This window comes from Agrilus planipennis, unplaced genomic scaffold (assembly GCF_000699045.2).
Source record: "Agrilus planipennis isolate EAB-ADULT unplaced genomic scaffold, Apla_2.0 scaffold184, whole genome shotgun sequence".
Lineage (NCBI taxonomy): Eukaryota > Metazoa > Arthropoda > Insecta > Coleoptera > Buprestidae > Agrilus > Agrilus planipennis.
Genome location: NW_020438988.1, coordinates 392,132 through 404,001, shown reverse-complemented (window position 1 = coordinate 404,001; position 11,870 = coordinate 392,132). Strand labels below are relative to the sequence as shown.

At 32.4% G+C, this 11,870-nt stretch overlaps 2 protein-coding genes across 3 annotated transcripts in view; one reads left to right on the top strand and one right to left on the bottom strand.

Annotated features, from left to right (window-relative positions):
* Positions 1 to 11,304, bottom strand: part of LOC108740577 (elongation factor 2) — a 27,477-nt gene extending 16,173 nt beyond the window's left edge. The window contains exons 1-11 of the mRNA XM_025975632.1: positions 11,195 to 11,304; positions 10,629 to 10,843; positions 10,106 to 10,299; positions 7,855 to 8,063; positions 7,351 to 7,610; positions 7,033 to 7,267; positions 6,735 to 6,975; positions 6,502 to 6,669; positions 5,925 to 6,214; positions 5,630 to 5,839; positions 2,970 to 3,410 (exon numbers count right to left, since the gene is read on the bottom strand). Of these exons, the coding sequence (XP_025831417.1) occupies positions 2,970 to 3,410; positions 5,630 to 5,839; positions 5,925 to 6,214; positions 6,502 to 6,669; positions 6,735 to 6,975; positions 7,033 to 7,267; positions 7,351 to 7,610; positions 7,855 to 8,063; positions 10,106 to 10,299; positions 10,629 to 10,843; positions 11,195 to 11,197 (2,466 nt within the window). The 5' untranslated portion in view covers positions 11,198 to 11,304. The remainder of the gene's footprint in view (positions 1 to 2,969; positions 3,411 to 5,629; positions 5,840 to 5,924; positions 6,215 to 6,501; positions 6,670 to 6,734; positions 6,976 to 7,032; positions 7,268 to 7,350; positions 7,611 to 7,854; positions 8,064 to 10,105; positions 10,300 to 10,628; positions 10,844 to 11,194) is intronic.
* LOC108740578 (zinc transporter 7-B) overlaps positions 1,871 to 11,870 on the top strand; it is a 39,586-nt gene continuing 29,586 nt past the window's right edge. The window contains exons 1-2 of one of the 2 annotated variants that reach the window (XM_018474940.2): positions 1,871 to 2,409; positions 2,492 to 2,709. In XM_018474940.2, the coding sequence (XP_018330442.1) occupies positions 2,220 to 2,409; positions 2,492 to 2,709 (408 nt within the window). In that variant the 5' untranslated portion in view covers positions 1,871 to 2,219. The remainder of the gene's footprint in view (positions 2,410 to 2,491; positions 2,710 to 11,870) is intronic. The other variant, XM_018474939.2, reaches the window with a different exon arrangement.

Genomic DNA, 11,870 nt, shown 5'->3' with positions numbered 1-11,870 from the left:
TAATAATTGCTCAACCTATAAAATGAAGCGTTGTTAACTTATTTGCACAAAAGAAATTTCACAGTAAATTTTAATGAAACTGATTGGTATCACAAAATTGGTGAAGAGCTGTTTAATAATACTCAGCCGATATTTATGCAAAAAAATAAATAATAAATTTATAAAAATTTAAAATTAATAAAAGTAGTGAGGTGTAACGCCCTATGCCCTGGCCTGGTGTATCTATGGCCTGACCATAGTAGGTGAAATCATCAGTAGTCCAAGCGCCAACCGAACGCTTTGTGTCAGATCTTCATATTCGTTTGTGTGAAGTTGGCAAAAAAATTATTTTTTTTTACTTATTATATGCATTTGCATATTACAGATCTCATTCGTTGATGGTTTGTTGATGCAATTTTAATTATTTTATGTTTGTTAAGAATTAGTTTTTGATAAGTTTTATTTTAAAAATACACCTCTCTCCTAATATATTTATTAACAACAATTAAAGAACATAATGAACTTAAACAAATAAAAATTAGCAACATAACTTTACAATTTATTTTATTTTTACATCTTTTGCAGTTGTCGGATATTTATATGAATAATTTGTTTATTTTTACTAATGACTTGACGGATATACTTGGGAGCATAGACATATATTAATGGACATCGACGTTTACTAATGGACATGCCTTATAGGTCAGATTGTCGTACAACAAAAGAAAAAGATGGAATGAAGTATTGGACAATATCCATCTCTCTCACGATAGTGTGTAAGCGTGTCATGAAAGAGATAGCACTAGTCCGAAACCATACGCCATCTCCCTCACTTTTTGAGCCAAGAAATTATTAGAACCACATACGGCTAAGGCACGTCCATTAATTTATATCTATGTCGTAGTAATTTCTTGGCTCAAAAAGTGAGAGAGATAGCGTATGGTTTCGGACTTGTGCTATCTCTTTCATGACACGCTTACGCACTATCGTGAGAGAGATGGATATTGTCCGAAACTTCGTTCCATCTTTCTTTTGTTGTACCACAATTCTGATCGCTAAGGCATGTCCATTAGTAAACGGCGCTGCTTGGGAGCATAAAGGTAGTTTTCCAATTAGAGCACTAGAGCGCACAATGCGGCATTATGCGCATCATCCAGTATTCCAACTACAGCAACGCCTCGCACCGTTGAGCTCTTTGAAAAGTACTGCCTAGTCCGATGCGCACAAAAAAATATAATTGAAATAATAAAAATCGAAATTATAGTATTTAGAAAAAGCTTTCGACTAATAATTATTGTTGTTGTATACCATTCCCATTAAAAGTACATTAATAAGGTTGCTAAGTCGATGACTGCTTTTTTTTCTCAACACTGACATTAGTGTACTCTGTTGGCGCACTTGAAAACTAATACACATTCCGATTAAATACCAGTACACCTCGGCATGGTGCGGCCATGTATACCCTTTGTGTATCTATTATCTATGGGTGCGGCACTGAGTCAATGCGACTCAGCATAATGCATGCTCTTGCTCTGTAATTGGAAAACTACCTTAGTTACGGTAGGAAAGGCTACACTCGAATATGCGAGTTGTATATATAATATATATATATAGTAAGAAATTGTTCAAAAAATGCCAATTTTTTTGTTTTTTAATTATAAATGAAACTCCTGAATTTTATAGAATAACTTCGACATACGTATGTAAATTCGATGACTCGATTCAATTACATGTTCGATTATAGACATAGAATGGACATAGATCATGACATAGATAATTATAGACAATTACAACCATAGATTTCAAGAATTATGATTATTATTATTGTATTTTTACATCAAATACCATTGAATACCATAATGCATAGTATTTTCATGTATCCCATGTTTTTATGTAGATATTGTGGTAGATATACATTATAGCATATTTGACATGACGTGTTTTGACAAACTATTTTATTATTTTTAGCCGGTGTGGCTTTGTTATCTAAATTAATTGTATCTACAAAACTGTATACAATTATGAAGTTAATCGTATACATCAGTCAGTCAGTAGTGATTAAAACAAATTAATGGGTAAATTAAAACCCAACGTAAAGTAATACACGTGGACCTAACCTAGTTTATTAGTATCAATATGTGGAATAGATAGTTTTTAAATCAAATACATATAATGTCGTAAATTCTACGCAATCAGTGTTAGGCAAGCCTGCTAATAGTTTTATATCAAGAAAAAAAATAATGTTGCCTTTATCGCAAAGGGATACTTTATTGAGTAGAAGTCTGGGTTCTAAAGTTAAAGAAAAGTTTAATGGCTGGTTAAGATTAATATTTTCTGACCGAAATTCGAAAAACCTTTTTCTATTTTTACTTCTTAACTTATCATTTGCATTTGTTGAACTTTCATATGGCATTTGGTCAAACAGCTTGGGTAAGTTAGAACTAAACTGAAAGATTTGAATAAAACTTTTATTTCAATATTTTGTTTTGTCTAACAATAGTATTAATTTCAGGTCTAATTTCGGACTCTTTCCATATGTTTTTTGACTGTACAGGATTATTGGCTGGGTTAGCTGCCTCAGTAATTACGAAATGGAAAGCAAATGATAAGTATTCATACGGTTATGTAAGAGCAGAAGTAATTGCAGGCTTTGTAAATGGATTATTTTTACTGTTCATTGCATTTTTTATAATGTCTGAGGCTGTTGAAAGAGCTATCGAACCTCCAGAGGTAAGTAGAAATCAAGGATATTTGTTTTTCAACCTTNTTTACTCTATTTTCCGTATATAGTATAGGCTAATATTGTGCCTTCATCCATCCATCAATATACATATGAAAATATAATTGATTTTTAGAAATACATGTAATAGAATCTATAGTAGGTATTTGCTATACCAGAACTGTACAATACACAAGCACACAATATTCTTATATACGAATACTTCAAGAATTTAGTGTAAAAGTTGGTAAATTACATTTGAAAAGTTTACCTGTACAATATTGTAGGGTCTGCTGCTTGGTTCAAGTGGATCACCAGGTAGTACCTGCCAGTGATCGAATACACACTGTGGGAACGCCTGTCCTCCGGTATTCGAACGTAGATCGGCTGTGAAACCGAACGATTCGTTGACTGGCAAATAGGCCTTAACGACAAACATGGGGGTGCCGGCAATTTGGGCTTCTTCAAACACGTGCCCTCTACGTCTGTTCAGTACACCGTAAATTCCACCAACGGCTGTTTCAGGACATTGAATTTCGCACTGATACACTGGCTCCATAAGTCTTGGCGATGCAGTTAACAAACATGCGTACAGACAACGACGCGTCGTTGGAATGATTTGACCACCACCACGATGGATAGCATCGGCGTGTAGTGTGACGTCAAAGATATTAAAACGAACACCACGTAAGTTCTCTTCGGCCAAAACACCCTAAAAAATATAATAAAAAAACTCAGTAAACAATGAGATACTTTGAAATTTTATAGCGTTAATTGCAATTTTTGTCTCATTAATTTGAAGTTATCTGTAGTGGGTAAGATTAACTCAAAAATTAATTCATTTTTTCAGTAAACAATATTAAACATACTATTTAAATAGCAATTTAAAACATTTTTATAGTATTCTTCACTTCTCTACAGCTGTGTCTCCTCCAATGTGTTAAATGCACAATGACAAAACTGTAGGTAGGGGTATAGAACTCATTATATTCTCTGCTCTCGTTTGTTAAGCATAATTGTCCATACACTTAACCAAATTATACAGGGTGTGGCGTTTATAATAACGTAATAACAATTTTGGCTGTAGAAACAAAAAAAAATTAAAAAATTGTAATTTTGATGGCGGCGCTGACAACTCCTTACAGTTCCAGTGTAGAGAAAGATAGGTATGAGTAATACATAACCGTTATACAAAAATTCAGGGTCAATAGTCGCAATCACATGTGTTTTCCGTTTGGCATTAATTATTCATTAATTTATTTAAAGTGGTGTTAAGTTATTATTGATGTTTTGTTAAAAGTAAACAGTATGCTATAAAAATTACCTATCAAAATTATTGTTTATAAACGAACTTTACATTGATGTTATAAACTGTTTGACTAAAGCGAATTGAAAATTAATAATTTCATTCATTGAAATGCATTAACGTACATTAAAATAGTTTGTATCCCATTTTCCATTTATTTAATTATGAAGTTCAAATTTAATGTTTCAATTTCGGCGGTTACGATACACTTTTAATACAGAATTTTGATAAACTTACTCAAAAAATATGTTTTTATTTATTTAAGGAAATGTCTAACTTCTAAGTGATAGAAATTGCTGAACATAGCTCATTTCACAACTTCATGGAATTAACAGATATGGTGTTGCGTTACGGTGCAGCTAAAGAAAATGCACTAGCGGTATGGCGGCTTTATCGGAAGGGGTAGCCTCAATCAACGGTGTGTGTAGTACAGTATTTACGTGATGGATAAGAGGCGTAGGCGGTAACTTAATTTTGATTGTGAAAGAGAAGATGCGATCGTGCAAGTTCTTGAAGAATACCATCACGAGGAGCATTTGCCAAATTGCACTAGAACAACAAGTTTCTTCGCGTACAGAATACACATCATTATCTGTACGGACATCGATGTGGTATCTTCAGGATAGACAACCCCCACATAGTACACATTCAACATGAGAGTATTTGAACAGAATGTTTTCTTGACGGTGGGTTTCGATTTTTACTTGTGGGGTCATGTAAACGAATTGGTATACACATCGCCTATTGCTAAGTTCAAATTTACAAAGACGACTAGCGTTTTTAATTGTAATTCGACTGCAATTTTTTTTTCTTGGTTATAAACGTTACACCCTGTATAGTAGTTACAGTACTAAAAACAGTATGTTAAATGTGAATTCTTAATGTACACGTGCAAATTTGTAGTCTTGCAGTTTTGTTGTCCATCACACGTTTCAAAAAGCTTTACTTTGTATGTAATGTACACATTAAAAAACAAAAATGGCAGCTTCATTTGTTATAAATTTTATCAAAGGTCAATTTTTAAGATTTTTTTAATACAATATTGATGTTCGTACTCACACAAAATCGTCATTCGTTATAAGTTTTGTCTATTCGATAACTTAAATATTGAAAAGTAAAAGGAAAGACTAAAAGATTGCCAAAAAATTATATTCTACCGACAGTTTAAACTACTCTAATAAGTATGCTAATAGTTTTAGACATAGTACATTTTGTGATTGGCAGACTGTAAAAAAATTGTTCCAAGTTGCATAGGTAACAAAACTTTACGTCAGTTTGCAAACTTCTCTTACATTCAAACAAATATTAGACTGTGAAGTTGTTCAAAGAAGTCATTTCTTTTTGCTAAATAATATCAATTTTCCAATTTGCATTAAAACTTTGCGGGAGTTTTTAAATACACATATGTATAAGCTACTACAATGATCCTTACTGCTCGTAAAAAGTACTTTCCTTTTTTAGTAACTAACGCCTGATGTATGTACGCTTGTTACCAGTAGCGAGTTTGACTTCAGGTTGCGTCCTTCCTTTCTGGATCATTACCGTTTTTTTTTTGCGCAGATAAAAGCTAAACTTCAGGACTCTAGAGAAAGTAAATGAAACGTAATTAAAAATACTGCACTTACTTCTTTTGTAGCCCATTGGAAACCAGCAACGACAGAATCTTTAATTTCGTTCAGGTACTGAACTCCTTTAGTACAGTCAACCAGAATATTAGGTCCGGTTCCCTCAGGACCGAAACACCAGATTTTACGAGCTTCTGTAACATCGTAGTCGTACTTTTCACTCAAATAACGAGCACGCACTTTAAAATCATCTCGGGGATTTACGTCGCCCTGGAAATAACACATTTCATTGATAAATTTAGAAATCTTTTGCAAATAAAAACATTGACATCTAAAATAAGTTAATACCACATACATTGTCAATGTCTTCCGCTAAACCATCGGGCATCGGAATTGCTTTCATAAAGAGTCTATTGTGTTTATTGGGAGATTTTGATAAACACATTTGGTTCGATTCTTCGCTGACCGTTTCGCGATACGACACAACAGGATCGGATTTTTTAATAGGGATGCAAGCATGGTCATCTTCCAAATCTTTAAGACAAATTTCCAAATGCAATTCACCTGCACCGGCGATGATGTGCTCACCAGATTCCTCAATAATACATTGTACCATAGGATCAGATTTAGCCAAACGTTTTAAACCTGTAAAGGAAAATGAAAAAGCGGACAATAATTAATGCTTTATTAAACATTATGTTACAGCAGAAATTATTAAAAACTGTCAGAAAAACCAATCAACAGATCTAAATTTCAGCCTGGGGCGGTAAACAAAATTCATCATGTTAGAACAAAAAAAAAATATATAAACTTGAAGCTTAGCCAAGTATTTTAATTTTATATTATTCTATTAGTAACGAAAATGTTTTACAATGAATTTTGAACTGAAAGTTCTAAACTGATTATTTATAAAAATCATTAAAGAAACTTACCTTCAACAAGTTTTGGCAAATCTGCAGGGTTTTTGGGTTCTACAGCAACTCTAACAACAGGAGATACACTAAACTTCATGACTCTCATGTTGTGTGCATCTTTAAAAGTGGTTATTGTACCAGTTTTAACTAAAAATTGATCTACACCGACCAGACCGCAAATATTTCCTAGAAAAAAGTTTTCATAAGAATTAATTACTATTTTCAGTTGTACTTATTATAATTATACATGCCTGATGGAACATCTTCAATAGCTTCAACATAACGTCCCATCATAAGGATGGTACGTTGAATAGCCTTTTCATACAGGTCTTCTTTCTTTCCAGGAGTGTAATTAGGGCCCATTATGCGTGCTTTCTGACCAGTTGCCACCTTTCCTGAAAATACTCGACCAAAAGCGTAGAAACGTCCTTTATCAGAGGTCGGTACCATTTTTGACACATACATCATAAGGGGCGCATTAGGGTCACAATTCTGAAAGAAAAAGTTGAAATAAGACAAAAAAAAATGGGAATCACATTATTTCTTTACTTTGATACCAAGTGCTGCTTCGTCATCATGGGGTCCTTCATACAACATTTCCATGCGGTATTTTTGAGCGACAACAGGTGATGGTAAGTGAATGGCAATCATTTGAAGTAAGGCTTCTCCTGCTGGCAACCACGTCCTCATAACTACCTTCAGTAATTGTTTGCCGTCCTTATCTTTGTCTTCATGTTTCAAAGTAATATTCAGCTTTGGCAAAAGTGCCTCGGTTTCTTCTTTCCTTTAGAAAAGATTAAACATTAAACATAAAAAAAAAATTGCATCGGCAATTATGCAATTTTACTGAATAGAAATGCAACTTACTTGTAGTTCATGATGCAGTCAAAAATTTTATAGATTGGATCTAGAACATACATACAGAAGGACCGTTTGTTATCAGGTTCTTTTTGTTTAGCCCATTTCTTAGTTTTCGCGTTAAAGAAGTTCTCGCCCCAAAGACGGTTCATTAGCTTCCCTACGTCGATCTTGAACTTCTCTGAGTACATTTCAGCAAACTGCTTAAGTGTAAAAGCCCAGCCATGCAAACCTGAACCAAAACCTACTGAACCTTTACTAGGATCAACCTGACATAATAAAAATATTTTTAAGAAAATTAGAAAGATTGAAAGTGTTAAAGAGAGCAATTAGTGAATAGAAAATTTGTGGTCATTCTAGGAAACTGCAAAGTTAATATACATGACCTCTTTGCAGGGCAAAATATGACGATTTGTCTATGAGTCAAACAATTTTGGTAGGATTTCAAATCATTACCAAATTCTTAGAGACTCAAAATGTATGTTTAATGGGTTTTATAGCAAATTTACTCACCCTGACTTCTCCCATAGGGCCACTGTCATCAGAATAAGTGGCAATAATTACATTAACATTTTCAACAATACGTTGGAAAGTTTGATACAATTCTTCAGCTTCCAGTTGGAGTTCCAACAACGCACGGTCCATCTTGTTCATGAATAATATGGGCTTTATTCTTTCAGCTATGGCCTGACGTAAGACAGTTTCTGTCTGTACACATACACCTTAAAATATGAAAAATTTTGCTCTAAATATAATTCTTTATTTATTCAATATGAAAATTATATATGAATAAAATTAATTAATAATGTTAACTTCGCCTATTGTTTTTGTCCAGTTTGATGTAATTGGCGTGCAAAGATAATGAAAAAGAAATTATATAATTTTACTATACTGAAAGTAATGTAACTGCTAGCTGTACGGATTTCGCCTAGGTTATACAAATCCTGATTTAACTTTATTGGTTGTAACACAAAGATAAAACCCATAAAGTATACATCCCTGAGATAAAAGACTTATGAGGTTTACTTCTTGAAATAGGCCCTATTATAATTCGGTAGTTACCCAACATGTTTTTGAAATACCTATAATGGATTAGAGAAATATTTGATCTGGGGAACTTTTAAATCATTTTATTTTAACAAGCATACTAAATTGTTATTTCTAAAGAATAGTTGGATTCTTAATAAGATTTTACAAAAATGTGAACTATGACTTATCTTTCTTTATGGACTGTCTTATCTACTTTGATTTATGCTTCTCAAGGGACTATTCCATTTGGCGGATTTTTGGTCTTAGAAATTACTAAGAATTCAATCTAATGTAATATTGATGTTTTTTAAATTTTTACACCACTTAAAAACTATTAACGTTATCTCGCAAATAATTCAGGGAAGGTTAGGTTAAGGGGAGTTAAAAAATATGTACAAGGTTGAAACAATTCCCTCCTGTCCAACTCCCTCTCACTCTCAACCCAATCATACATGAAATATTTGCTGACAACTTTTAAACAACTCCTTCTGCTCCTAATCTTACATGAAGGATTTCTATAACACGTCGTCGTAGTTTGTAATTTTTCAAAGCTGAAAAACAGCGTGAAGACGTGGTTTCCTCGCGACACATACGTACGTACGTATGTATATCGTGAGATTATACATACATATATAGTGTAAAGGGTGTCTGCTTCGAAGGTTTTCGGAGGTGCTCTCTTTAAATAAAATAATGCCATTCTTGTAACATTTCCGGTTATAACAGAGGTAGCCATCAACTTTCTTATTAAAATAGAATATCCCGTATATGTTTTAATTTTCAAAATCTAGTTGTTATTTTATAAGGACTTTTATAATAAGAATCAGGGGCCCGGGTTCAACTCCCGGCGAGAGTGACAGCGGCAACAATTTTTCTTCATGAATATATGGTTATCTGCAGTGGGTAAAGTTAATTAAAAAATTAATTCACTAACGCATTAAATTTAATCCTACAACAATTTAGGTCTTATATATCGTTGTAGTTTTTAATTTTTCAAAGCTGAAAATGTAGTGCAAAAATTTAAAAAACATCAATAATGTATTAACAGAACATACCTATTTAAATTCTTTGCAAACAGGGTGGTAAACGCCAGTTATAGTATATAACTTTAGTGGAATTCAAAAATGTTTAACAAGGTCTATAAGGATATAAACTTGTTGAAATGAATAATACAACACAATTTATAATTTAGTTTAAGAAATGTTAAATAAGTACGTGTCCAACCAGTCTTAGGACTGATGAGCTTATGATGAGGATGATAAGTATAACTTATTTTTAGTATTAAAAAAATAAAAGAACATCAAAATACACTCCTTGAGTAAGGCACTTCTTGTGAAATAGTGAGTAATTAGAAACAATTAAGCATTACTATTTCATTTCTAATTTAAAAAAATATTGTTAAATAAAAAGGGAATAAATCATTATGTTGTGTTAATATCGTAGCTTGTCATCACTAGACATAAAGATAGAGGTCCCACGACAGCATTTAAATACAAACACAAGTTTATTCTTCTTCCTATGCACTACCAACGTCATCATTATCCTGTGGGATAGTAAAACCTATTCCAAAAAGGATTTTGAAGTGGTACGTTTGTGCAGGAAGACAATAAAATATATGTATACCAGAATGAACAACTACCTATCTAATACTAAATTCTTTTAATTAAAAACAAATTTTACACAAAATTGTGACTTCTATATCAGTTTTTACTGATTAATTGAAACAAATACGACTTACCAGAGACACAATCAACAACAACAAGGGCACCATCAGTGACACGTAGTGCAGCTGTTACTTCTGATGAAAAGTCTACATGTCCAGGAGAATCTATTAAATTGATTAAGAAACCTTTTTCATCTTTTTCACGTTGGTCTACATTAGTAATGAACACTAAATCTTTATCATCAAGTTCAAAGTACATAGAAATGGCACTGTAACAATAAAGAAAATAATGAGGTGTCCTTTCACAAGCAAACTGGAAGGAATTTCCAGTTTAAATCAGTTGGCCGTTCTTATGTCATCAAAATCAATCAGAACAGGTCTGTGAATGAACAATCATCACTTAAAAACGCTATTATATTAAATAAGCAGATATCTTCAAATTAGTATTCAACAATTCAATGTAAAATTTAATTTAGAAAATCCAAAATGTTTAGTTGGAATTTTTCATAAAATTTTATTTGGTAAATAGTATACCCAAATACTATTGAAGAGCACCTAATTTTTACTATTTGATTAATCAATTTAAAAAACTACTTACGTTGATTTGATAGTGATGCAACGTTCCTGTTCATCTTTTCGTGTATCAGTAAATCTTGTTTCTCCTGCCTTAGCGCCTGCAATAATTCCAGCTTTTGATACCAAAGAGTCCGTTAATGTAGATTTGCCGTGGTCTACGTGTGCAATGACGGACATATTACGGATATTCCGTTTTTTGTCCATCATTGTACGAATTTCGTCTACAGTAAAATTCACCTAAAAATTAAATTAACAATTACGTTATTTCTAAAGAAACAGCAAGAATTTTAAGACTGCAAGCATTAAACTACATACCATTTTATTTAGTTATAGTTAAATAATACCGGTCTTTTTAATATACACAAAGTTCACTTATAATAAAACACTCAAGTTAAACTCCTTTTTGACTTTTTGCCTGTATGGCAAATATCTAAATAAATGAAACAGCTGCAGCGTTCATAATGTTGTGCAATTCATTCACACGTTGTCACGACAACATCGCTTAAATTAGTAAAATACTAGTGGAAGAACGTTTGGAAAACGATAATAAATAAAAATATTTTAATATTACATTAAAAATAAACTTACCATTTTGGATGTTTCTTGATAGTTCTAGCAAGGTCAAAATTAACAAAATCTAACAATGGCCTACTCCCCGTAAAAGAACGAGGACGGAACCACCTAAGTGAAAAGAAAAGAAGGAGAACGGTGAACACGATAGTATCACTGAACTTAATATAGAGGACAGCACGTATTAAAAATGTACGATGTATTCATTAAACTGAATTTTGTGTAATTTGCAAACTTTCAAATATATCTTAGATCACTTTAAGAACAGTTATACAATTTTAACTAGATTTCACCTCCACTTCGTCCGCATGAAATTATTTTCAATTGCTCATAATAAATAGAATTGTTATAACCAATAAATAGTTAAGGAGTAGCCTAGATCACTTCTGACAACTTCTGACTTCAATCATTATTACATGTGAAAAAAAGAATTATGATCATGAGTTACCGCGAATTTTCAGTTGTGAAACAAATGCTCATCAAATTCTCAATTAGAATTAATAATTGCTCAACCTATAAAATGAAGCGTTGTTAACTTATTTGCACAAAAGAAATTTCACAGTAAATTTTAATGAAACTGATTGGTATCACAAAATTGGTGAAGAGCTGTTTAATAATACTCAGCCGATATTTATGCAAAAAAATAAATAATAAATTTATAAAAATTTAAAATTAATAAAAGTAGTGAGGTGTA